Source organism: Taeniopygia guttata, chromosome 8, assembly GCF_048771995.1.
Source record: "Taeniopygia guttata chromosome 8, bTaeGut7.mat, whole genome shotgun sequence".
NCBI lineage: Eukaryota > Metazoa > Chordata > Aves > Passeriformes > Estrildidae > Taeniopygia > Taeniopygia guttata.
Genome location: NC_133033.1, coordinates 28,185,121 through 28,212,811, shown reverse-complemented (window position 1 = coordinate 28,212,811; position 27,691 = coordinate 28,185,121). Strand labels below are relative to the sequence as shown.

Sequence of the window (27,691 nt, the reverse complement as noted above, 5' to 3'; positions counted from 1 at the left end):
TAGCAGAATCATTAAGTGTAATGCCAAGTGTCTGGTGTGTGAGCAAATGTATAATAATTGTATTTTGGATCCAGCAGTGTTTTAGAGCAAACTGCATAAAGTTTCCAGCAGTTACTCTTGCAAAGTGGTTTCCTTTCTTTGGTTCCTTTATCTTCAGGTAATATCTGCATAATAAAATTGCAAAGTCAACTCATGCTTTGCAGTTACTTAAATTATGTTATATACTAAGTAACTAAATGAAACAAAGCTAGCAGAAGATAGTTGTCTGTATAAAATGTAATCCATAAAATGGATTTAGCTGGTACTGGTCTGGTCTTTACCACTCTCCTCAAGGCCCTACACTCTTTGTGGTCATCTTAAGAGGTTGCCTTTGGTGTCAGATTGGTGTTAAAATTGTTTGTTTCAAAGGTATGGTCAGAACCAAAATTGTTAAAGCTGGTGAGCTCTGATTTATGGCAAATTTGTTCACTTTATCATTCTTTACAAGAGGTTTTTTTTTACTGATATATAAATATTTAGTCTTGGAATGTCTTCTTCACCATATATGTGTGTGCATACATGTGTGTCATGCATATATCTGTGGAAAAAAAAAAAAAATTATGTACCTATAATGCAGCATCTCTCCTTTGAGTGCTCTCAGGCAAAGGGAGGAATTCCTGATACAGCAGATGATACAATTTATGAAATACATAACATTTTAGAGAGAGTTTTTCCATGCTGTTTCAGAGTGAAGGGATGGACAGGGAAAAAGACTTTTGGAGTAACAGCTTATTTTGGTGGTTAAGAAGCATGGAAGATTTGAAGCTGGTCATTCACTAAGCATGCCTATCAGAACTGTGTCTCTTTGTTCCCACAAAACAATAGGAAACTCACATTTATGTGTGGAAAAGCTGATAAAGTTGGTACCTTTGGGGTGAGGGATAAATCAGTGCTACTGGGAGAAGTGTTTTACTTCACGTTTCCCCATCTTTTTTTTAAAATGTTCTTGTAAAGCCACCCATTGTTGTCCCATGTACCACTCACACTCTTTTTATACTTCAGTCTAAGCACACGTTTCATGTAGTTCTCACGTGGCCAAGGTTACCTGATTTCCTTTCCTTTGTCTCCTCTCCTGTAGCTGTTACAGCTCCTGGACTCTGAGACCAAGCAGCTGGAAGCCTTTCTGGAATGGAAGCAACTGGAACCAGTTTACTGGCAGTGGATGGTAACAAATGAAACTGATTTTGAGGGGTGCATCTTTCTTGACTTTTAACATAGCTGGCTACTCCCAAAGGCCCTTAAGTCCCACAAAATTAAATGTTGTAAACCATCTGTTCAACATCACTTGAGAAAAAGGGAAAAAAGTCTCGGTAAAGTAAGGAATGTTTTCATAGTTCTCTTTTATTCCTGCTTTTATTCCTGTTTTCTTCAGTTGTACTCATGCAGCTAAGTTGAGGAATTGCAGAATTTCATACAGTTAACAAAATGAAAAGGTCTGATCTTCATATTTTTTAATAGTTTTTAAACATAGCAGTTGCATATTTTTGTAAAATTAAATGGCTTTTCAGAAGAGGGCCTCTAAGCTTTATTGCAGTCTTGAGAACAACTAAATTTACAGGCAGCTGATATTGAAAACAATTTCATTTTTCCCCAGCCAAATAGTGTGTTGACATTGCTGATTTCCCCTTGAACTGTGTTGAATGATCATAAGAAAATCAATAACCCTTTCTCTGTGCATCTTAGGCTTTCTCAAGTGAGTGCAAATGATGCCATCCATCTCACTTCTCTCTACGACTTTTGCCCATTCAGTGTTGCTGAAATAATTCTTTAGCACACCACATTAGCTCTATGAGCTTACAGAATTTTGAGAATCAGCTGAGCTGACTGCTAATTGGCTATGTGCCTTTTTCTACACTAAAAGCAAGGCAAAGGGCAGTGTGAAATTGCCTCACCTGTCTTGAAGGGTACTTCCAATTTCTGTTAGTTCTCTGATGGTTTTTGCTTTACCATCTTAGGGTTTTTTGGAAAGCATCAGTGTTAGCACAGGCCTGGCTCCCAACAGATAAAATATAACTGCAATTATTTATGTGTTTCTGCCAAAACATTTGCCTTTGACATGTTGAAGAGTCTTAGCCTGCTTGCTGGAGTCAAGTTCTAAATAAATACTTGAAAATTGACCAGCAACATATTTTTAAGCTATTCAGTGTGCTGGATGGTGAATTTGCTTTTTTCTTTTGTTTCGCTGATGATGGTGGTTGATCTTATATGCAGTAGGATGGATGGAGGTAAGATGTGCTTAGAAAAGACAGTAGTTTTCTCTTTCTACCAAACTTGTGTTTTGCATTGGTGATCTGATGGATGGGATGGTTCTTGCATAGCTGCTGCCAGCTCTGCCTGCTGGTGGTGGGCAGGAACACAACAGAGCATGACATCACTGCAGAACTGGAATGACTGCAGTAATCACAGAGTATCATCAACTGGAAGGGATCCACAAGGATCAGTTCAGCTCCTGGCCCTGCAAAAGACTGCCCAAAAATCCCACCATGTGCCTGAGAACGTTGTCTGACTGTTAATGTTACTTTACAATTCTGTTGTTTAATCAATTTCAAAATAAGGCATAAACAGAAGAACCCCCAAACCCCCCAAAAGCCAAAGCCCTTTATTTCCTTGCAGTTTGTTATCCTGTCCATGTCCCTGCCATGTCTGTGTTCTTGTGAGCTGGGCCATGGGGCAGCAGGAGCTGCTGCCCTCAGTGCTGCTTTGTGCCAATTCCCAGCACCAGTGCTTGCCTAGAAAGGAGCTTTTGCAGGGTGTCCTATGCCATTCTTAGCTGTGTTATGAAGATTTTTCTTGCATGAGTCTAAGAATCTTTTGCTCTGAATTAAGCCAGAGTTTTTAACCTACCTTCTGAGAAAAGAGTGAAAGAGGAGAAAAAATAAAATTTCCCATCCTCTTTATAGCAATCTTTTATATAAGTGAAGGCTGTTAGCATGTCACTGCCTTTCCATCCCTGTTTCTAGGCTAAGCTGAAGTTTTGATGTCTTTATGTGTCCTTGTAGGCCATTCATTCGAGCTTTTGATGTTTGTTGCTGCTCTCATCTGGGACTTTCCCTCTCATTTGTCTGTGCTTAACTTCAAGTGCCTCACCTGCGTGTCAGCATTACAGTCAGCACTCTTCTGTCACTGGGACTTGTGTTTATACTTTGTGACACAGTGCTTGACTTCAGCAGTGTGACATTGGTGACTTCTGGCTCTCTGACGTCTCCTCCAACAGTGTTGCTGCTGTGCCAGTAATTATGCACTTGGTTCTTCCTTGCTCGTGTATGAACCACGCTGCTCAACTGCTGAATTTCCTGACAGCGTTTCTAAATTACTTCTTCAATTGCTAAAGATAATTTTGGATGCAAATTATGTCCTTAAAAGAGATTATGACCTCTCCTATTGAATGTCTTCTTGATAACAGTATGGAAATAAATATTTAATATTCTGTGAGTAAGGCCTATGTCCTTTAGTTATGCTGTGCTATTCAGGCTTGAAAAAATATGTGTTTCTGCACAGTCTGTGCACCAGAGTGTATAGACAGGCTCTGAATGTTTTGTTTAAATGCTTTTGGTTTTGGGTTGGTTTTTTTTTTTTTCCTTGAGTATTTGAAATACCACTTGCTACCTGGGAAGACAATTGCATAGTTAATTATCAAAAACCAGCTAGATGGTTGTGGTCAAGCAGAGCTGTCAGCTCCTGACTAGCCTGAATTCCAGGTTTCTCAACTTGTGGAGTTTTCCATGGGCACGAGTGACCCTGTGGGTGTTAGAGCAGGTGGGGCTCTCCTGTGTAAGCATGTACCTCCCTGGTCATCACTTTGTTACCAAAAGCCCTAGAAGTGCATCCAAGCTCCGAATTTGAGAGGAAGGGCATATCTAGAGATGCTGCAGTGCTGTTCACCGCCATCTCAGGAGTGTTACTTTATGCTTTAGTGCAGTGGAGAGTAGCTGACTGTGCAGTGCTTTCTAAAATAAGCTAGGTTAGCAACGTAAGTTTTCTGTTAACTTGGAAATATGTTATAGTGAACTGAGGGGGTTCTCTCTTAAAATAACTCTGAAGTTGTGGAGCAACTGTATATTGAGATGGCAGCAGTAAATTCCTAGCTATGAATTACCAGGAGGATGGGGGGAACCATTTTAGCTCCTGCTGAAAAGTAACTTTTATTGGTTTTTGTTTAGGAAACTGTTTTGGATAATATGGCTGAAGAGGGAAATATGTGTGAGTCCCAGAATGTACATGTGGAGAAAAGAAGGCTGCCAGAGGCCACCCCCTGGGCTGCCAAGCTGACTGGGCAAATGGACAGATTATCCAGAGACCTGGTGGCTCTCCAGGAGCACCTGCATCAGCTCGTAGCTCAGCGAAAGGCTGCGTGGTGGGAGAAGGTAAGGCCTTGGGTGCTGTTCATGACCACTGGAGGTTTTTAGGATCTTGCATTTTTCAGTCCATGGCCTGTCCTAGGGCAGGTCCCTGTGGCTGCTCTGTGCCACCCTTGCTGCAGTCACTGTGCCAGGGCTGCAGCTCCTTGGGGGTTTGTGCCCACAGCATGCCCAGTGCTCTTTCAAACACAAAGTAGGCATCTGTCCCGGAGAGGACAAACAAAACAAGTGTTCTCTTGGAAGGGCAGGCTTCAAAGCATATGCACTGCAGAGGAGAGGAGAAAAGAGAGAGAGAGAAGAGGAGGAAATCATGGCAACCCCCAGAGGGGATGGAGGCAGCAGGCTGAAAGCAGCGGTAATGGTCACAGTGAGAAAATGAAGTATTTACAGGAAAAGAGGCCGGGGCTTGTCATCTTTCATTGAATTAGGAGTCTTTGAAATGTCTGATGGGGGAAGGAATAAGAGGAATATGAAACCTGTGAAGGGAGGGAAGAGACTGAGCGCAAGATATGATGGCAGAACAGACTGGCTGTGGGAGGCTGGCTGTGGAGGAAAGCAGGTGATATGAAGGAAGTGTGCCTGGTATTCGCTGTATAAGGATGGGGAGACACTGGGAAGCACCCAGAGCGGGTGGTGGGGCATAAATAAAGGAGGTTTAGGTAATGTAGATGTGGAAGGTGAATCTGAGTATCAACATACTGGCACAAGGAGAGCAATGAAGATGCAGGCATAAAAAACTAGTGATTCTTTCCAGGCAGCAAGTGGAGAGAAGGCTACCAGAGAATCTACAATACCTGTGGATGGAGAAAAAGTGAAAGAAACAGTTGGGATGACAGAGCAGTAATAAAATTGCTGTATCACCACTTTGTGTCTGTCTTAAATCAGGAGAGGGCTTTTTTAGCCCAGAGTATTTGATTTTTTTTTTTCTTTTCAGGACAGAGGGGAGTATGTGGTTATAGATTGGGGTGTTGGTAGACAGGGTTGCAGGTCAGCTGACAAAATGGAAAATGGCAGGTTGTCAGATCGAAAAGTATCTGCCCAAGAATTCCAAAGGTGTCTGGCATGGAAAAAGTGTGTGGAGAGCTAATTGCTCTCTTCCACCTTAAGCATAAGGAGCTAATTAGGATCAGTTGGATAGGGAAGGCACAAGGAGCTGCTGCTTCACACAGAGTACAAAACTTCTTCCCACAGGGCACTGTGGGTATAAGCAGTGTACATGGATTTGAAATCTGCCATACACATTCTTGGGAGTTGAAATCCATCAAACACTATAAAATATGCAGACACAAATTGCAACCTTATGAGTTAGTGGGAGAACAAATCATTGCAGGCTAGGGGAATATTCTGAGGAAGCATATCCATGTATTAACATTTGTCTTAGAGTCTTCTCTGGGCACTTACTGTCACTCACTGTCAGTGACAGGGTACTGGACTAGACAGATCTCTAGAATCATCAGATTTGGTTGTTCCTGGGCAAAATGGACATAACTGTTGAGGGACCACTCAGACCTCGAATTCTAAAAATAAAACTTCCAGTGCATGATTTCTAAAGCAAGATATGCTCTGACTTCTCTTATATGGAACAATATATGCTGTTAAATATTATGTTAGGTGTTATATAATATCACACTCTTTTTTTTTTGTTTTTTAATACTTAAATTTGGCGTTTGAGTCCAGAAAGATTTAACTGATGATTTCTTCTTTAAAATAGATGCACTGATTGGATTTGAATAATGGTTGGTCACGTTCCAATGTTTCTGAGATTCTCTGGACGTCATACGATTTTGTGACTGTGATAAATGGAGTGCATCTTAAGTGTGTTGTTAAAAGGCTGGTTTACCACAAATGCATTCTCTTCTACATATGCCCTGAAACAGAATTGTTTTGTAATGCTACATAACAGCATTGTTTTGAATGCTTGGGGTCAGATGACTCGCCATTAATCCTCTTTATTTCAAGCCTTGCTTTGCATAGTGCTGCTGGTTGTGTGATGCTTTCTTCCTGTGGTCTGTCCTTTTTTCCCACAGCCAGGATGCTTGCTGAATGCAGGCTTGTCTATCAAGTGTATGTTTCTGACCCCTTCTTTTCCCTGGAGAAATAAGCTTATCAAATCTTTCCTTCTATATTATTTTTTAATCAAACAAAGAGAAGACACAGCGGTAGCTGAAGCCGTTATCGCTAACTTGGTATCTTGCAGTACTGAGACATCTGGAAATTGTCTTGGCTCTTACAGGCATGCCCAGCTGAGGGCCAGCACAGTTTATTACAGCTCTTATGTCCACTACCTTGTACTTGACAAAGAACCTGATAATCCGCAGAGTGTTTGTGTCTGTTGTTGCCAGTAGGCCTGATGTCTGTGCCAGGCAACAGGGTAGAAGCTGTTCTGAACAGCAGAATTGAGTGCTGAAACGTGATGCACTGGGGGAGACAGCACAGTTCCTGCAGGGAGAAATCATGGCTGGAATCTGCTGGAGCTCTCTGCAGGGACTGCTGAGCGTGTGGGCAGGGGTGGCTGCATTGATGCTGCTTAATCGCATTTGCAAATGGATTTGATGAAGGCCCTGAAAAGATTCTCAGCACAAATAAACTGCCGAGGTGGCTGTGTTCCCTCTCCCCCTGAGCAAACAGCAGCAGGACGCCGGCAGGAGGTGGCTGGGATGGGTTGGTGGAGGTGGTCACTGGTACAGCCAAAAAACAAGCTAGGCAAGACTAACAGAGCAGCATGGTGAGGTGCCTACATGGAGAGAGGAGACTGAATCCCTAGAACCAACAGCAAAGGATTATTGAGCGTCCTTGTGCCGAGTAGTGAAGTGGTAAAATATCAGAAAAACTTCATGGAGATAAATATATCTGAAGGGAGCATCATAATTTTACATGTATTTCTTTGGATTGTCACGGCATGTGAGTGACCTCTGTGGAAAGGTCAGCAGTCAGAAACAGTAAACTGGATCCTAAAACTGTTAGGGAAGCAGAAAAAAAGTAAAACTTAAAACATTCCCATCAGTTTCTGGAATGTGATGTGTGGTACTAGTCCCATTCATAAATTTAAAAAAAGTGAGCTGGAAAGGAACAGGAGGGGATGCAGTGATGACCCAAGTTGTGAAAGGGTTTCTCTGAGGAAACTGGACTCCTTGCATAAGAAGAGGAGAGAATGAAGGGGGTATCACAGTGGAGCAGGAGGAAGCATTTTTTTATGTTCTTCTGATGCTCCTTGGTTTTCATGATGGGTGAACCTAGAGGAAATTACTCGACCTGCTCTAAGACTGTGGATTGGGCTTGAAAATCTGTTGAAGTGTCTTTCATTTAGGAAAATCTGCAGTTAATTCATCTATTTATTTTGGACTGTGCAAAGGTATTTCAGATGTGTTAAAAGTCATTGCTATGCCACAATGCCTGGTTTGCACCACTGAACATAATTTCTTATGATTCAGGATGTGATTTCAGGGGAATGAATCTATTTGTTGCAAGTCTGAGCATTTGCACACTGTGATTCTGGTAGTTAAAACTATCAATCTTAAGTCTCTTAAAATTATGAAAATTATTTTGCTTCTTTTCTTTTGTTTCATTTTTCATTTCCTTGTTTTCTTTTGTTTGTTTCTGCCTACTTCCAGCTGTTTCTTTGGTTATGTGCTTGGAATGACTCTGAAATGATTTAACCTTTCAGGGACATTCACTAGAAGACATTTGAATGCTGCCGTGGGATTTGGGTGATTTGTGAAACCCTGATTAATAGGACATTTTAACTGATACCCATCTCTAGGCAGCAATGTGTTCAGTCTCTTGGAGAAGACAAGGCATATGACAGAGGTGGGATCTGAATATGGGGCTTTCTTTCTGTTAGCTTTGCTCTTTTCTGTGCAGTACTGGGCAAATAATCATTTCTTTGGTGACATTTTGGGAATCTGGAAATGATCAAAAAGGGGAGGGAAATGGTTAAGCTTTAAGAACATTTCTGCTCTCAGAAACTAAAGTTGACTGTAAAAGATGAAATCTGCTAATCTCAGAAGAGAACTTGTTTGTTTGTTTTCTGCTTTCTGAATATTCTGTTACCTGCTCCTCTATTAGAGGGGAGGATTTGATTTCAGTCTGTGTTAAAACATTTGGCATCCACAAGCTGGAATGCAGAGTGTTTGACTCCAAATGATAATTATTTCAGTTTTCATCAGGTAAATACTTGTACCATTCCCAGCTTTTGTTGTAACTTGGAATATTGTATCGTGGGACCCTCTGTGTTCTCTTGCATTTAAAAGCAAGCCAGACTCCTTTGAGATGATGGTATGATTGGGATGGAGCTTGCTCATGCATACATCTCTGAGGCACAGACCAGGAAGGCTTGGAGCCATTAATCTGAGCTAGAGCAGGCTCTTTCCACACCAGAATTCCACCCAGAAATTCTGGTGGCTGTGCTTGCTTGGCTGGTGGTGTGTCTGAGTACCCAGGTGAGACTACAGTCCCTGACCTGGACCAGACCTCCATAATCACAGTGGGAGGGCACTGGAACATACATTTTATCCTTGTTTCTGTATTTTTCTCCTGATCCATCTCCTCTCCTCCATTCAGTAATCCCCAGCCTTCCCAAGCCCTTGCAACTGTCTCCTGGGTAGGGATGGGAGGATGCAGGGTTGCCCCATGTCGGAAGAAATGCCCTTTGAATTCACAGTGGGTTGGGGAGGGCTGGACAGGACAGGGATGTTTTGTTTTCTCTTCCTGGGGACAGGGTGGGATGCAGGGGTGGCAGGAATGGCTTGGGGCACCCAGTCAGGTGAAGGTGGCGGGGACTGAAACACAGAGGCACTTCCACCCCATCCCAAGAGATCTGTGGTTCATGTAAACATTTTGCCATTGCCAGCTCATCACAGCTGCCAGAGACCTCCTATAATCTACAGAGATCTTCCTTCTAAGGTTCTCACATTTACAAAAGACTAAATGGTTTTTTATTAATTTTGATTTAAGGCTTCAATATTTGGAGTAGGGAAGCAGCTCCAGAACTGATGTGGGAACGTGGTCCTACTTCTGTTTGTGGCTGGGTGGTTTTTTGTTTTTTTTTTTTTTTTTTTTTTTTTGTTTCTCTTACCAAGATTGAGTTGAATTTTATCAACTCAGAAAAATGCGCTTCCAAAGTTTTTCTTTATGCCTCATAATGACTGGAGAGGGGGTCTGAGGAGCTGTGGGTCCCTAGTAGCCACTGCTGGGAGAAGATAAAGTCTTGTTGCTTTCTGCAGCATGGGAATGGTGAGGGGCATGGGTGTGGCTGGGCTGGCTCCCGGTGGGCTGAGTTCCTTCCTGCACTGGTGCAGGGCTGGGTTGTGTTTCCTCTACCTTAAATCAGGGATTTGTGGCAATGCTACAGCTGAGCTCTCAGTGAAGAACTCTCTGAAGCTAGTCAAAAGCACCTTTTTTTGGTGTTTTTTTTCCTGTTTTTGTTTTGTGAGCACACTGTTCCCATTTCATCTTTGCTGTTGCTGCTGTTTATTCTAGTTCCCCGGGCTTTTTGCTAATGTGAAGATGTTAGTGTAGCAAGCAGTTAATTATCCTTCTGTCTGGGGTGGAGGAAGTGGAGGAGTGGTGGGGAATGGTTCAGTGCTGGTGTATTTCCTCAGTCAGCACATTCCCTTTCCTGGTCCCTGAACGCTTCTGTGTTCCACTTGGTATTTGCAAACCTCCATCTGGAGCGCTGAGCAGCTGTCAGTGGAGCTCCTCATGCAGAAAGGAATTGAAGAACTAGCAAGACCACAAGAGCAGCTTTTGGAAGTGCATGGTTGGCTGGGCCCAGATGCCTGGGTAGGGGGGAACCCACAGAGATCAACCAAAACATCCATCAGAGCAGCAGTGGGGGACACGGACGGGAGAATGTCAAGGAGGGACGAGTCTGCTGGCTCTTAGTGCAGTTCTTAGTTAAATGTAGGATTAAATTTGCTGCTGGTGGAATTGCTGTGGCTCTAGCAGATTTAGGCTATTAGAAAACATGAAGCTGCTGTAAACAGTAGGAAGTAAATAGTGACCTTTATATTCACTCTTTGCTCTTGGATTTGCTTGCATTGGTTTGTTCCTCACTCATCAATATTCCTAGTGGGAGATCTGAGGCTGTTTGTTTCTGGTAAGTGCCTGTAGAGATCCAGGTGATTGTTGATGGAAGGCACTGTGCTCTGTCTTGTGATGGAAGGAGAAGGGGAATCACGCCTGTGCACCTGGTTCTCCTTTTGACAGCAGGATCTAAAATCTGCTTTAGACCTAAGTCCCAAGTTTGCCTGCTTTAGAGCTAGAGTGCATGTGAAAAGTTACTGTACATAAGCAGAGCTGGAAGATTTGTTTGAAAGACTCTTGCTTGCTTCTAGAACTCTGTGTAGGCTGGCCAGGCTTGAATAGTCAGCGTTAAGCTTGCAGCATACAAAGGGTTGGAAAGATAAGTGTTTATTCCTCATTTGCAGATGCAACTTTTTGTGCAGATCACTGAAAGACTGACGAGCTGTGTGAGACACAGAGGCACTCTGTGTACCAGTGGCTAAATCAGCAAACTGATTTCAAACACACACAAAAATCGTAACTGGAAATAAATTACCTAGCCTGACATTTTTCATGGGGCTTATGTAGGCTAAAAGACTGCAGCTCCTTAGGGAGGAGGGGAACATTAAAAACTCGAGTGCTGTCTCCTGTTCTGTGTGCAGAACTGTGGGGTTTGAAGCAAGCGTGGGTGAAAGTTTTTCTTGCTTCCCAGAAGATGCTGCTTTCCCTTCCTTTGCCAAAATGCAGAATGTTTGCTCAGGTGACAGGATCAGTTAAAGTATAATAAATAACCAGAGTTAATGCTTTACTTGCATTATTTACGAAGATGTTGGATATTGACCAAGGCAATGAAACATGTAATAAATGCAGCTGGAGAATTATACTCCAGTAAATTTCAAATGAGCTTTATTTAACAATAAAGTGTAAAAAACCCCACTGCAGTGAGAGAAGCCACTGTTTTGTAGCCACTGTAAATGTTTTAGTGCATTTTTAAGAAATAAGTATAGCACTTAGGCTGTTCTCACAGTTAAAGCACACCATAAAACAAAGATGAACACTAGGAATGTCTGCAGGGCTCAGATGCAGAAGATAAGGACACACAGGTCCCAGCACCACTATTTTTTGAAAAGCTTCAAGTCTGATGGGCGGGATTTGAGGTACCAGAAACCACAGAGTTGCTGGATTTTGTCTTGCAAGTGGTGAGCCACAACAGCACACATCCTCCCCAAGGGCAGCACCTTGGGGTCACACTAATTCTGGCTGACAGAGGCCGTGTTCAACCCCACAGCCAGAGGCTCATTTTAGACAGCTACACCTGAAGCTCTATTAGTGTGCTTTACTGCACCTTTCAGAATGGGTTTTGGGGACAGGGAGCTTCCAGGAGGGACCTGGCTGGCTTTGCAGCTCCAGGCAGACTGTGGGCATGGCTCCCCCTCTGCCAGCAGGAGCAGGCACTGCCTGGGTTGTTTTTGGGTTTTTGTTTTTGGTGAGTTGACAAAGGTGCTTTTAGAAGGATTCTTTGCATCCAGGCATTCAAAGCTTAACTTTGTTTCCTTTGTTCTTGAAACCTTGGCCTTGTTCTCTCAGTTGCCTGCCTGGAATCAAGGGTACTTGATCATAAGAGAAGAAAATATCCCCCTTGTTTCTGTCTTTGTCCTTTGTGCTTGTGGAAGAGCTGACAGAAAAGTACATCTGTAATTTAGTGTTGTCACATATCTTCTCTCCAGCCAGAAATGCATCTAAATAAAGCCTTAGTACTCTTCTGAGCTCCAAACTTACCATTTTTCTTCATTTTACTGTCTCTCTCTAAGCCCTGAGAGCTGTTTGATTGTCTCCCTTTGCAGGCTGGCTGTAGGGCCCGGCTTTTAGCTGCTGCAGGAGCCACAGGAGCCATGCAAGCAGCCTCACATCCACCTGCAGCTGCTCCTCACCCTCAGGCTGCGAGCTAATAGACCCTGCAGAATGCATTGTGAGAGCAGGGGCTTCAGAAAATGTCTGCACTGAACCTCTGAAAGTGTTTTCTGTAGAAAATTTCTGCCTGGGAGTTAAAGTTCATTTTCCTTGTGCCATAGCTGTGGGTAGGCTGTGTGGCTGGAATGACCTTTACTGCTCTGGATCCCAAAAGTTGGGATAGGAGCTGCAGGGCTGGGTGCTGGGGGAGGTTCTGCAGTGGTCATGCAAAGCCCCTGGAAGGGACAATGGAGTATTTTCTAACTGGGAACAAAACCAGTTTGGGGGTGAGCAAATTCCCTAGAAGTCATGGGTTTTTTTGGGGCTTTCTTTTTGTTTGTGATTCTTGGGTAAGAAAAACCCTTTTCTGAAAATTTGTATGACTAGGTGGTAATACCTTCCTCTCATCTCTATATTTTAGGAGACGTTTGTATGAACATTGCTTTTGTTCGCTGTCCATACAAGGACCCCATTGCTTGAATTTCAAGTTTCACATCCTGTTCTCTCAAAGTAGGATGATACAGAGAAGTGCAGGGCACAAGCAGCACTCTTTCTGAAGTGGCTACTTTCATGTTGTGCAGTGATAAAAGTATTCTAAAAGCGAAGTGGGACCCTCCAAGCCTCTGCAGGCCACTTAGATCTGAGATGATCTATCATCAGTGTTTGTCTCTGCTGCCCAAGATAAAAGTTTGGTAGAACAAATTGAAAAGTAAGTGAGCAATTTATTATCCAAAGCAATACTTGTCTGTTGTCTTCCTTTGTAATTTGTAGTTGTCAGGGTCTTTTTCAGAGTAGCACAGCAGCCTTTTGCAAGTGTCTAAATTACTTACACTGACATATTCTGGTTTTCATATCATATAGTTTCAGAATGTGCCTATTTCTACTTTAATTTCTGTGATCTTCTAATGGAATTCAAGGGATTGGGAAAGTCTAGAGATAAAACTGTAGTTTAAAAGAAACACATTTTGAAAGGCTGGAATGGTAGAATGGAACTTTTAAAATTACTGTAAAATGCTCAAGATTTCTAATTTGGAGAAGAAAATAGGGTTTGGTTTTTTTTTTCTCTTATTTCCTGTGGTGTGCATTCAGAATTGTGTGGCATGTGGGACTTTCACAAGTCTGGACTGTGTCTCCTTGCAGTCGCTAGTAAAGAGTCTGCAAGTTTGCTGATGCTGCTTGGAGCTGTCCCATTTCTCAGGGCAGAGACGTGCACATTTTGGGAAGGAGCTGAAGAGGTTTAGGTGAGCTCCTGCCTCCAGAGAACAGCGATTCTGGTCAGCTTGGATGCTCTTGCTGCTCTCTTTGTGCTGGCATCCTCTTCAGGTGAGCAGAGGTTGTGCAGAAATTTCTTTGAAGATCATTTATTGTTTTACTTCCTGCCCTTGTCTGGATCTGCAGAGTTGCTGTGATAATATAATTACATATTTGACTCGTGTTTGTTTTTTACTTTGATTTCAGTTGTTCTCCTCAAAAGTTAACCACTGGGAAGCAAAGTACGTATGCCAAAAAATCAGAAAGAGAAAGTACAGAAAATATGGAACAGAATAATGGAATCATAGAATCACTTAGATTGGAGAAAACCTACCAAGATCATGGAGTCAAAGCCAGCACTGAAAAATCCAACACTAAACTATGTCACTTAGTGCCACATCTACATGTCTTTTTAAATTCCTTGGGGATGGTGACTCAGCCATTTTCCCTGGGCAGCCTGTTCCAGCATTTGCCAATCTTTTTAGTGAAGAAATTTTTACTGATATCTCCATCCTAGACCTCCCCTAGCACAGCTTGAGGCCATTATCTCTTGTCCTATTACTTCTTCCCTTGGAGAAGAGGCTGATCTCCACCTGGTTACCACTCCTTTTGGGGAGTTTTAGAGAGTAATAAGGTCTCCCCTGAGCCAGGATACCTTTTGTCAGCTCTCTGGAAGAGGGATGGATGTGATGAGGCTCTCAGCATAGCTGAGTGTGAGCTGTTTGCCTCAGGTGTGGCCCTGAGGGACCCATGGCAGAGCTGTCTCTGGAGGAGCTGCCTGTGAAGATGCAGGGCAGGAGGAGAGCTGAGGCACCCTGACCCTGAGCAGCTCTGGCACAGGGGCTCACTGTGCAGCTCTCCCAGAGCTCAGCTGCTCCCAGCCCTGACAGGGTTCACTTCCCCTTGCCTTTGCCTGTGCTCTGCTTCTCTGTAGGCTCAGCACACAGGCAGTGCTTTTATCAGCCTTTGTGTTGGTATTTGGGGGGGTATTTGTAATCTTCTGGTAAAGACCCTGAAAAATATTAATGTTGTTCTCTTTTCTTAATCCTAAATCCTTTTCCTTTACCTTAGGACTTTTCTGACTCCCATCAAGGAATTTAGAGACATGAGTCTTAAGTACAGAGCTATTGGATTATCTTAAAAAAAAAACCAAAGTGGAAAGCTCCCAAAACAAACCAAGCAAACCCCAAGAAAATCTGTTATCCATCCTGATAAGATCAGGTCACTCCTTGTTATGAAATTATCTGAGTCAAATGCTTTAATTGGCATCTAGCTTCCCATTACTGTGCTTCCTCACCATCTTTCCATTGGAGAGAACAGTGTGGATGCTGATCTGAAGGCTTAGGAAGTGCTCTGCAGTATCTGATGTTTAATTGAAGCAGGGAGCAGCAGTGCCAGCTCTTCTCCTCAGATGCAGCTAAGGGTGCTCTGAGGATTAAAACTGTATTTTTAGTTATCAGATCTGTTCCTAGTTAAGATAGGTAACCATCTTCTGCCTGGCTTCCCTGTCAGCATGTTTTGGAATGACAATAGGTGCACCAGGAGCCAGCATTCTGATGGTGAATGTCTTGCTTCAAAATGCATAAGATTGGAGATGCATACATTCCTCCCTAATTGCAGGAAATTGCAGATCCCAGCAAAATTTGGAATGCAGCTGCTTGTATAATTACATCTTCTGGCAATTGCTATTGCTCAGCTTTACAGCCCTTCTAAAATATCTTCATAGTTTATGGGACAAATAATGCCCCTGTTAATGTTACTTTGGGATCACCCCTTTCATTTGTGCACCACCACTTCCAAAGGACTGAGATTTTTCCTCATGCTGAACTAATAACAAGGGTTAGAAATTAGTGATTATGTTAAGGTGATATTTTGCTTTAGCTGCTGTAATTATTGTTAAGCCAAAGACATAATTTAAATTTCTTCCTGTTGCTGGGGTTGGGTTTAGTAAGAAGCTCTAATTCCTATACCTCAGGTCAGTTTGATTTTGGTTACATGCAAACCTTTCCATTTTGTGGATTTTGGAAATAGAAGGTAATGGGTCATGGAAAAGTTGTTAGGTTATTGGCAACTAAGTGTTGCTATCTGCCACTGCTCATTGAAGGACAGATGAGATATAGATCACAATTCAGAGTTTAATGAAACGTGCTGGCACCACTTATGCCATCATCACAGGTGGGAAATGGTTGAAAGGTTGGAAAGGATTAACGGAAGGGTTATAAAGGAACTAATTTGTTCTGGCTTTTTGAGAAGCGAGAAAAGTGTAATTTAACCAAGGCAAAGTTCCTAGCTGGACCATGTTCTGCAAATTTCTAGGCAGAAGTGGAATTTTGAGGGTATTAGACTTTGGATGAAAGATGGTATGATCAGACCCAGTGGCTGAGGTGGAACTTGCTGAAAAGGGTGTGTTTTGAACCATAATTGCATTTCACTGCTGGGGCAGTGCAGTCATAGGGTAGTATTTTTATCTGCTGGAGCCTGTGTTTAGAAACCCAAAACTCTATGTTTCTAGTTTGCCAAAATGTAGCAGAACATTGCAGAAATTACTAGGTGAGAGACTGTAGCCTGTGCTTCGTGATAGATTAGACTATTCAAACAGTTTATTATGACTTTAATCCTCCAATGCATGAAAACTGACATTAAATGGGCTATTTCAAGTCTCTTTGTGTACAATCAATGCTCTTATGAGAAGAAAGAAACCTCATTTAGGCAGGACAGTGTGGGAAGTCTTCAGCTATTAAAATAGAAAGGGATGGTTTCTAGCTTTTTAAACTGGTTAGTCTTGAGTATGTAGAAATTGCAGGAGAAAATTAAAACCCTTGAAAGCTGACAGCAGAGAAGCTTGATTCAATGAGACAAGGTTTATAGAGCTGCAGTACTCTGTAACTTCCTTACAGGCTTGAAATTACATTTGAGCAAGTTACTATAAGACATGAATTTGAAATTAGGGTAAGGTGTTTTTTTTAGTAGAACACCTGCTTACTCAGTGTTGTAGTGTTTCCAGAACAGCTGATTTCAGATATTGCTTTGGCTATAACTTGTGGGTTTTTGTATATAAGCAGCAAATGCCTTTAGATTATTTTCTGAAGATTGGGGGCCTGATTTTCCTTCTCAGCAAATGTCTGAACTTCATGGGCTCTGCAGGGCCTTGTCCCCTCTGCTCTATTATTTTTACCTAGCAGTAGGAGCTGCAGGATTTGATTTTCTGTCAATTATGCATTCACAGCATCCCTTGAAGTAGTGCCTTTCTCTGCTCCTCTGAGCCTGAATGGGTCACTGTCTACAGCTGAGGAAGGAAAACATTTGTCAAGCCCTCAACTATCATTGTTAAAAAAAAAAAAAAAAAAGGCAAACATTTTTGTTAAAAGAAACTGGTGCCCCAGCCAAATTATTGTTTATTGTTTATTGTTAAAGAAGGCTAAAGACCTCACCCTATTTATGTGTGAAAAAAGCTTTGTTTTTATGTCTTTGGGGTCACACAGGCCTCTTGGGTTACTGATTTTCATTCTGTACAAAGAGAAGCAGTGCTGGCATGTTCAGTTTCTGCTATCTTTGATGCTATTTGAGAGAAACTCTGCTTGGGCATCCTCTTTGGATGTTGCTTTTCATGGCTACTCCGTGTGCAGCAAGGTACAGAATGCGTGTTGAACAGTGAGGAAATCCTTGTACAGGAACACAAAAGGCTTGTGGGTGGGAATCGTGGGATCCCTCTGGCTGTTTTGGTTATATTCTGCTTTCTTTTCATTATTTACAGGTATTTCTCCTGTACTTAGAGGGGACTCTTCTCTTTCCTCTACTATGTTATTGATACTTCTGCTTATTATTTCCTTTTGCTCATTTCTTTTGTACTTGATGCTGGTTTTTAAGTGCTTACAAGGAAGACTTTCTTAAAAGTAGTCTGCAAATCCTTGTTTATCTCTTTTTCTGTATCCTGTTTTCTGTATCCCAGACAGACTCAGCTGGGATTGCAGCTCTGCAGAGCATATCTTGGGGGGTAGTAGTGGAAAAAGCACTAAACTGAAAGGCAACACAAGGTATAAATAATGATCCTTTATAAAGTGTTTGTACCAATTAAAGACAAGTGCTTGTAAGGTTCAGCTCCTGGACTGGTTTGGATTCCACTCTGGAAGGGGAGAGCTCATAAAGCAGTGTTAATTTGCCATTCCTGGTTTGCAGTGGCTGGCTGCCAGGATTTCTGCTCAGCATCCATCCCATCTCTGCTCAGCATCCATCTCTTTTTAGATAAAGAGAGATCTTTATCTAAAATGGATTCTTGTCTGTTGAATTAGAGTCTCCCGAGTTTGCATGGAGGCTGAGAGCCCTGGGCAGCTCCTCCAGGCTGGTGAAGCCATTGCTGCAGATGTTGTGATGTGCTGGGGAGCTGTTTGGAGCCAGGGTGGAGAGTGCACTGGGTGGCCTGGCAGGTTTCCTCTGTTCCTGCACCCTAACCCTTCATTAATCTTATATTGCTAAGCATGTAATATTTCACTTCATCCTTTTTAACTCTCCAGGCACAGGGGCCTTCTCAGACATGATGGATTTAAAATAAAACTCGGAAATGAGCAGCCTTTAGGAATACAGAATTCTGCAAGTCAGATGCTGTTTGGTGCTTTCAAGAGTTTATGAAATGTGTTGGATTATTATGCCCCGATGGCCAAGGAGCATGACTTGGTGGCTTGGATATTTTGTCTGTTTATATTTCCTAATTTCCTTTCAACCCCAGAAGACAAGATCTGAGATTTTTCTGTTTGTTCCTTGTGTCTGGGAGCACAAAGGAGGCTCCCAGGCTCATTGTGTTTTCTGGCAAAGGCAGTCATCACAGTTTGTAGTATCTGTACAGCTTGGCAAGGATAATTTGAATTTCATCCTCTATGCTTGTGGAGTCTTCTCCCTGTTCATAAGGGAAATATGAGAGGAGGAGTGGGCAGATAGGACTGGAGACAGAAAATGTGCCATTTCTAGGCTTGTGTGGTGTATTTTTTCTGAACAATACGATTCTAGCTGTTCCTGCAAACTCCTAGGATAATATGAAGAGATTGTGATTTAAAAGTAATGACATGACTCTGATCTTTATCATCCACTTCAAATGAAATTCCAGCCATTTCTTTGCTATTCCTTCTTTGAAGCTGACAGCAATGCAATCATAAAATGGAAATGCTCCTATGATTCCCCTTCCTCTTCCTGGAAGTAGATGTTTGGACCTTTCCTTGCTGCTGCTTTTTAAACCTTCATCTCTGGCTAGTGGCTTCCTTCAAGGATGCAGCTGTGAGGCTTTCAGGTTGCCATGTGAAGTTTCAACAAGCTGAAATGTTGACTTCCAGCATTTGGGAGTTTGTCACTTCAGCTAGGTCATTACTGGAAATGATGTAAGTAACATGATATGGTTATCTAGATCTCTTAGCATCTCTTTGGGATGTCTTGCGTGTTGGTTACATTCTCTCAGAAGAAATTCACATTCAGCTTGCTTTTCAGCAGAAAAATAAATAATTTGTGTGTAATTTTTACTGCGCTTTTTATTAGTGAGTTATTAAAAATGGGAGAGAGATCAGCCTCTCTGGCATGATTGCAGACCCTGGAATGAAACACAGGGCTCTGGGAAGCTCATTACCAGAAAGGTGCAGGCAAATGGGAGGGAGCTGAGGGGCTGGAAGGTTTCCTTTTGAAGAGGGATCAAGTGAGCTGTGTGTGTGGGGCATCCAAGCAGGTGATGGAAGCAGAGCTTCACTAGGTGGGCAGCAGGAAGACTGGGGCTGTCCACATGGCAAATTGTCACACGGTCAGGGGAGGTGAATATGGGTAACAGCATTCTGGCCTCAAAGCTGTGGAAAATGCAAAGAAACTGGAAGGCTGCTTACTCAAAATATGCAATGTTACCTTTGCCATGATTTGCCCACTGAAGTCATTGTTGTAAGATTTATTCAAAGCCAGAGGATTCCCAGGACTGAAAATAGGTGAGATAGTACTGGCTGTTCTTTTCAGCCTTTGGGTAGAAGACATTTCAGAGAAGGATGGGCTGAGGAGATGCTGGAGGAGTTAATCATCTGTGTAGGTGTTTGCAGGCTCAAAGCCTCTTCTGTGCTTTGGTGCAGGAGTTAATCCAATTAACCAAGCTACCTGCTCAGCCTGGTGTTTGGATGTGCCTCCGCTTTGGAGATTCCCCCTTCCAGTTCTGTACTGGGCCCATCCTTTTCTGCTTTGGCTTGGCTGTTTTCCTCCATCAGATGCCAGCCTGAGTGGTTCTGTGAAGGCAGCATCCCAGTGATGTCCCAGGGAGGTGGTAAATCCTTTCCATACCTGCTGGATGTCCTGCCTGGCTTGGTTCCACCATGCCACCACCTGTCTCTGCCCACCCTCCAGCCAACGCTGAAGAGGTTTGTTTCATTGCAGTGCTTATTCCTTCGCACATTCCTGCTTGTGGATATGCCAGCAGGATCTGTGCCTGTGCACACTGCAGCCCTTAGCACCGTGCCAGCTTTGGGGAGGACAGCCCAGGCTAGCTGTCACTTTGGTCCCTTTTCAGTCTGATCCCAGATGCAACTGCTCCCTGCAGCTCCACTGGTTTGTTGGCTTCTTCTTAGAATATCTAAGTTATTGACGTTTTCCTGTTAGCTTTTAGTTCCTAATACATTTTGAAGGGTGAAGTTATCTAAAGGAAAATGTCTGGGCACACTCAGGGCAGTTTGGCCACTGTCCTGTCCCAAAGAGCAGCCATGAAATGAAGAGCTGGGAAGGGAGAAGCCAGCCCCCTGCAGAGTATGTGTCAGTTTGAAGATGCTGATTCTTCATCAGCTGATTCCCTCTGTGTTTGGAGTGGAATTTCTCAAAGTGCACCGGGTCCCTTTGGGATGAGGATGGTTCTGTACAAGTGGAAAAGATTATTATCATGTTGTTGTATTTATTTGGAGAGGATGTGCAGCAGTTTTCAGACGCACTACACACCTAATTGGGAATTCAAATTCCAGCTGGTAGATTGAGGCTGAAAGGCAGAGTGGGATGGAAACGGGCAGGCACAAATTGCTGAGGCTCCTAATCTTTTACAAGATGTTTGTTTAATACAAAGTGGTCTATTGAGATTGTTTTGCAGAGTAGAATAATCACTGTGTGCTGACTAATGGGAGACAGCAAGCTGTTAAAGAGCATCAATTAACCATACAGGAGTAGATTATTGACTATTTTCACAAGCATTCAGGGTGTGAAGAGTAAAGGATATTGCTTGAAGGTAACCCTCGGAGATTTTTAGCAGTTGAAATCTATAAACTGCAACAAAGGAATCTGTGGCCATACATATGTTTGCAGAGCCTTTCAAGAAGAACAGAACTGGGAGTTAGCTTTCCAGTTCCAGATTGTGCTGATAGGAAATAAAAAGTGCTTTGCTGAACTTGTTATCTTATTTAATATTGATAATTTTAAAAATTTTCCCTCTTCAGTTTATCTAATTTTACCTCAGGAAACACTTCTGCTCTTTATAGCAGATGGCACGAGCAACATCCTTCTGATACTTGGGTGTAGATTCTGTTACACTTCTGTTTCCCTGGCTCCAGGGCTCTTGTCCTTGCAACTGCTCCTGCTTCCCTGTAGGAATTCCTATCCCTGCTGTGGGTTAGAGCTCGATGCACTCAGTGCTGAGAGGAGCACTCTTCCTCTCCATCATGTGCCTTGCTTAATGGATAATAAAATTCTCCAGTTTTGACTGCTGGAGAGTATGAAAACCTATGTTTCATTAAGAATGCTTTTATACAACCTGACTGTGCTTCTGCTGGAGTTTAATGTGAAAAATAAATAACATCTTGTGGCCTCTGTTTACTGAGTGATGTTGTTGTTTGTAACTGATGGGAAATTTTTCCCATCCTGGATTCCAGTGTTAAATCCACTTTGTGCAAACATCATTTTCCATTTATTCATTGGCTGTGGGGAGACCAGATAACACTGAATTTATTTTTTCAGTTTTTTCCTTCTGAAGTGGTGTTAGAGGATTGCACCTCAGTTATTCTTACAGCCAGCAGCAAGAGACGCCCCTGGGATTCCTTGGGGATTATGATAAAGAGGGACCCCTGGTTCCTAGACAAGGACAAAGATAGACTTCTCTCAGCTTCAATTCTCTGTTCAAATGCCTTAATCAACAGAGGTCTCCGATGGTTCTGCATCAATAAAGCCTTTAATGTGTTAGTAAAAATTCAGAGAAATTTACTCCGTTTCTGATTTGATTGATTTTCTTAATCTTCTTTAAGCCGAGGCTGAGGGGTGAGAATAACTCATCAGAAGACTATGGAGAGGATTAATTACTTGGCTGCAAAACTCATGAAGATATTCTGAAGGAGGATGTGGGAAGAGTGAGCGAAGCCCTGGTGAAGTTGGTGTCAGTGGAGGAATTACTGTGACTGCAGCTGTCACACATGCAGTGTTGCACTGTCAGAGAGGGCAGACTGATCCCCTGCATGTCATACCTTCTGAACTTTTTTCAGTAATAAAACCTTCCCCCCTGATCAGGGGGATAAAAATCCTTTTTTTCTCACAGACAGCAGCTGGTCTGACCCTGAGCAGCTCTAGCTCGACAGGGGGAAATGCTGCAGGTGCTTCACTACCTTCGGGCTCTTGTCCTTGCAGCTGGGGCTGCTTTGAGCTCTGCCTGATCTCTGATGCTTCAGAGAACTGCCAAAATATCCCTGACTTTACAGGGAACTTGTCAAAGCTGTGATGTCTGATGTACCGATATCTTAATGCAGATCTGCAGATTTAAAACCCCAAGGAGCTGTTCAGCTTCACCCACGGGCAGAAAGGGGAGGGGTTGCAGAGCAATTTCAAGGCTGGAAGGGGTATCATTAGCACTGAGCTTGACCTGAGCTGAGCTTTGGCCAAAGGATTCATCCCTGGAGCTGCATTGAAGCATTTCATGGTTCATTATCCTCACAGTAGGAAACAGTGTCTTACTCTGAAGCTGAATATCTTAACTCGAATTTTGATCTTCTTATGGCTTTGTCAGCAAAGTCTGAACTTGACCACCTTTTTTCCCACTTCCTTTTAGGAAGTAAAACAAACTGCATGTCTGTCTCCATGAATGGAATATTTTGAACTCTCTAAGTTTCAAATTCTAAGGTTTGTTTTCTGGCTGTGGGTCACTGGATGCCCTGCCTGTGAATCCTACTCTCTGTTTCCTTGTGGATTTTTGAGGCACAAACCCCAGAACTGTGCACAAGTCCCAGGAGAGCTCTGGGATTTATGCAGGTTGCCAAGGCAGCATTGCTTTTGGGAAACTTTGCTGCTTTTTGACTGAGTTGATTTGGCAGCTTTTTGCCATAGCAGAAACAGAAAATCCCACTGGGCCAAGAACCATTTCCCTGAAGGCCTTAGCAGGGTGCCTCTTTTACAGATGTTTCCCCACTGACAAGTGCATTTTGAGATGAGTCACTGAATTCATATTTAATCCACTAGTAAAATTGGCAAGGCAATTGCCATATTGCAAGTTCTTTAAATCAAATTGTTAGAGAACATTAAATCAAATGCTTTGGAAAAATCCCAGTATATACAATTGCTTTTATAATCCAGACTGTGATGCTGTCACAAGAAAAGTTTTTATTTTATTGGGGTTTGTCTCCAGTGAAAGTGTGCTGCCTGGTACTCATTTTGGTCTTGGCCTCTGCTTGACTCTGCTCCATTATTTTCCTTTTCTTAATTGTTACATGATAATGAGAACTGAGAATTAAGGAATTGCTTGCTTACAGTTGTCACCCCTACTTTTCAGCATTGCCAAGTGCAGGAAACATTTGTAAACCGAAATAATGCTGTTGTTCATGAGGCAATTAATCTGTTATGACAACCTGGTGGCTCACAGCACAACAGGGATGCAGGTGACTGCTGGGTCTCCCTTTTTGCTGTGTGTGTTTTGCTTTGAAGCCACCCCAGCCACTCCCCAGTGAGAGGGGAGAATGCAGAGGCCTCGTATGTAAATCATCACCCGAGGGGCTGCTGGACTGGGAATCTGCAAACCAATGACTACAGTGGCTCTCTGGGCACTGGGGCTGCTGCCTGGCTGAAAGCACACGATGGCTTAATTCAGTTTGCTCTGCCACAAGGTTTAGTTACACTCACAGCTGGCTCCTCTTTTCAGTATGTGCTAGTCCAAACATGAGGTTTTGTGTTGTTTCCTGCGGGGAGGATTTCTTTCACAGAAATGTGCCCTACTCTTCCCTTCCTGTTCTTTTTCTTCCCTCTACAGGTGGCAACAAGAGAAGAACTACAGAAGGAGAGGTTCTCTGCCACTGCTAGAAAGATACAGGAAAGCACTGAACTAAAACTGAGAGGTCTCACATCCCTCTGTGCTCCAAAGAAGAAGATGCATGGTTTGTGCAGGCTGGTGCTGAGGAGCAAACATCCTGCTGGCAGAATGGGCTTTGGTCAGTGTGGGTCCAAGGAGGCTGTTGCAGCTGTCAGTGCTGCAGAGGTGATCACAGAGCTGCAGGTGAGAGAGGCCAGCCTGCAGAGAGAGCTGCAGCAGCTGCGGCAGCAGTGCAGGCACAGGCTGGATGGAATTGCAGAAGGCTTGGAGGGAGTGATTTGTATCTCCCCTTGAAGAGAGAAACCTGGGCTGGGAGAAGCAAGGGAATAGAGTGGCTTGGTCATGTTCTGCAGCCTGGCGTGGGGGACTATGAGCTGAGGAACCAAATGTAATTTCTAATTCTTTAGCCTGGGAATCATAACTTGTTACTGCTTTTGAGTTGTACTGGGGCCACAGCCTCAGTGCTCTCTCTGCAGCCCCTTTATTGCTAACCGTGCCAATTAAATTCTGCATTAGGCCTTGGTGGAAGTGTGTATAAATCTCCCTTTTATCTTCTGGATTTCTAGTTCTTCTGCCAAACCCTGGGCTCTTTCACAGTGCTCAGCTGCGAGGCACGGCGTACATCGAGGCTGTGCATTGAAGTACTGATTGCATTCAATATTTTCCAGCAATTGGAGGAGTTCATTAGTCAGAAAAATCCAAGTATTAGAGAACATGAAAAATACCAAGGCTTAGAGAGATTGGAAATATTCAGGAGTGTGTTGTTTTAATTCAGCTGCTCGTAGTATTTGTGGCAGCTATAATGTAGTCGCAATAAAGAAAAACAAATGCCTAATAATAAATAAAGCACTGCACTGATTTCATTTACTGGTGTGGTGCACTTGAAGTAATTGGGTTCTCAAAGAGAACAAACTAGAAACCCGTTCCATCAGGTTACGAGTCACAATGAGATGGATAACTTATGGATCTGCTATAGGAAGTGTCTGTGATACAGAAATACAGCCTTAACTTCCAAGCTTGAGGAGTCTCCAAGCTCTGCCTCTGAAGGTTTCTTCCCTTGGAACAGTGGAATGCTTCTCCTTTGGCCTTAATTTCCTACCCTTTTCTGGTTTACTTTCACCAAGGAATATTTTTATGTTCTAGTTGTACACTTTGAGGAATAAATAATATTTAAAGAAACCAGTCTGCTTTTCATTTGTGAATTGCCATGAACAGTGGGATTTCTTTTGTCTGGGGAGGCACTCCTTGGGAGCAGGGTGTTTGTGTGTGTTGTGCAAAGCTGTCAGTCACAACCAGTGTTCCTGCTGGCAGCTGGCACTGGGAGTGACACAAGTCCTGGAGCAGAAAAACCCTGTGGGACTGGCAAGATCCATGTCTGGAGCAGGTGGCCCCAGGCTGCTGCTCCTGGAAGAATCTCCATGGCTTTGAAAAGCTAATCCACACCACTCTGCTTTCCAAACCATCTCTGTAGGTGCAGGGTACCTGTTTCAGGCTGGTACAGCTTAGGGCAGGTGTTGGCTCCAAGACTGCTGACATTGAATGCGCAAGAGGACTTAGACAGATTTCACAGAAAATTATTCATGAATGGGAGCAAAGCAGTATATCCCAGAACTAACAAGAGTGGCAGCACCAGTCTCTCTCTCTCTGAGTATTTTATGTCCTCCTTTAGCTTTTATACAAGGAAATTTTCATACTGCATCACATTTAAGTTTAAAATGTTGCCCTCAAAAGATCTTCTCCTGGGATATTCCACAGAGAAGAGTGGGCAAATATTCTTGAGCATGGCAAGAGCCCTCAGATTCAAGTGCAGGTCTAGCTCATGCCCTGCTGTGGCTTCTCAGGGCTGGCTCAGTGCTGGATGCCAGGATTTATTGTCTTGCTGTGCACTGAACCTGACAGGAGTCCTTTGGGGATGACTGATTTCCTGGGATCAGCCCTTTGTCACCACACACACAGAGTGCCCTGTGCTCAGTGTCCAGCCAAGGGTCCCCTGCAGAGACTGCAGCTGGCAGCACCGTGCCCCTGCTGGACCCTGAAGAAGTGGTTTTTCTCAGGTCAAGGATGGCAGTGCTCTGTGTCTGTACAATGTGTGTGTGATGTGCAGAAGTGCCCACAGTGACTGGCAGAAGCCACTCAGCTGGGGTGGCCACATGGGAGCTCTCAGGAGAGCCAGAGGGCTGGAGCTGGAGCTGCTTGTCCTGGAGTGTCCATCAAGGGGGGCTGGAGCTGAGGCACTGGAAGGTTCACCTGTCCACCTGGGGTGCTGTGCTGGTGTTGGGCGCTGCAGGTGCCTGGTGCTGAGAGCGTGGGCGAGTCCTGTTTGTATCTCCTGGCACGGATTCTGCGCTGCCTTTTGTTCCAGGTAGCCATGAGCTTAAACCAGAACAGCTACTCTGTGGGCCCTGGTGAAGGCCAGCATCTGTTCTCACCTGGCAGTGGTTTTAAATGAAATATTGCAGCCTCCTCTTTCCTGTGCCTGCCTTCTCAGCACAGAGTGCACAAAGTGGGAGATGCTATAGGGGCTTAGTGCTCTCCCACACAGAGTTTTGGAGGGTCATTTTTCCTTTTAAAAATCACAGCACCTCCCCAGGAGCTGGACACACAGGGGCTGAGCTCTGGTCATGCTTTGGTGACTGGTCACAACTTTTGAGGCATATCAATGCATCTGGAATACTCTCCAGTCCTCATGAGCTTGGTGAGCCATCAGCTGTCTCTCCAATACTGCTGGGAACTGATGAATGATAAACACCACTTAAAAGCCCAAGAAAACATCCAAACATCCCTGGATTAACACCAGCTGCAGTGAGGGCAGGAAAGTGAATGGAGTGACCACAGTTACACTAAATGTGGTATGACCTAGGAGCAAATAGGTGTTTGTCACTCACACGGTTACCATGCCATTTGTGGTATTTTCCTTTCAGTCACTGGGGCCTGGCCCTGTGTCAGCAGCTGAGGATGCTGCAGAAGGGGCTGCCCTGGGAGAGTATGACAGCCAGCATCCATGTGCCTGGTTGGTCTGTGGCAGACGCTGTGACAGGAGGAGGGTGACTCAAGCGGTTCATGCCATCCATGGGCTCCTGTATGCTTCTCAAATGTTAAGCATTACTTCACAGAAATTGAAGAGTGTTGTAAACAACCCCCTACAGGCTGAAAACAAAGCCAGAAGCTGTTAGGAGGTTTGCCCTTTGCCATACCACCATGCTGGTTTGTACATTTCCCATGAAAGCAGAAATCTGCCCTGACATTGTTGATGGAGTTGAGCAGAGAAGAGCAGGTGGGTGTCAGGCAGGGAAGCTGTGCGAGTGTCTCACTGTGTGCAGGTGGTTGTTGAACTCCAGTGGTGTGGGAATCCAGGGCTTCCCTCTGGCTGCCCTGAAAGGTCTGGGACCCTGGCAGGGGGTCAGGAACCCCCCTGGACAGAACACCCAGAGACACTGTCTGTGATCTCTGTCCATGGAAAAGAGTTTTCAATCTTACAGGATGAATTACAAGCTCTGAGTGTTTGATATAAGTAATAATGAAGTGTGGCACGGGTGCAAAAGTAAAATTTTAGGATTCTAGATTAGGGGTTCAGAGGGGACAAGATGGAGGAATTGGGTGTGTCTTGTCCTTTTTCTCCTTCTTCATGCCCTCCATGTTTCACTGTGGTGTTGGCATTTTTCTATTTGGTTTAGGCTGGGGACACACTGTTCAACGTAGGTGACAGATATTGGCACGTTATTGTAAATCCAGCACAGGTAGTTTGTGGTATTTAATGTTTGTAACATCCCACTGAGGGCAGAGCCCCACACGCTGCCCTGCAGGACAGAGCTGTGGC

At 43.7% G+C, this 27,691-nt stretch overlaps 1 protein-coding gene across 4 annotated transcripts in view; it reads left to right on the top strand.

Annotated features, from left to right (window-relative positions):
- Positions 1-25,053, top strand: part of TEDC1 (tubulin epsilon and delta complex 1) — a 68,732-nt gene extending 43,679 nt beyond the window's left edge. For 3 of the 4 annotated variants that reach the window (XM_072932868.1, XM_072932867.1, XM_012575399.5), the window contains 3 exons: positions 1,118-1,204; positions 4,200-4,403; positions 23,815-25,053. In XM_072932868.1, the coding sequence (XP_072788969.1) occupies positions 1,118-1,204; positions 4,200-4,403; positions 23,815-24,168 (645 nt within the window). In that variant the 3' untranslated portion in view covers positions 24,169-25,053. Of the gene's footprint in view, positions 1-1,117; positions 1,205-4,199; positions 4,404-19,822; positions 20,821-23,814 lie in introns of all 4 variants that reach the window. The other variant, XR_012057180.1, reaches the window with a different exon arrangement.
- The last annotated feature ends 2,638 nt before the right edge of the window (positions 25,054-27,691 follow it).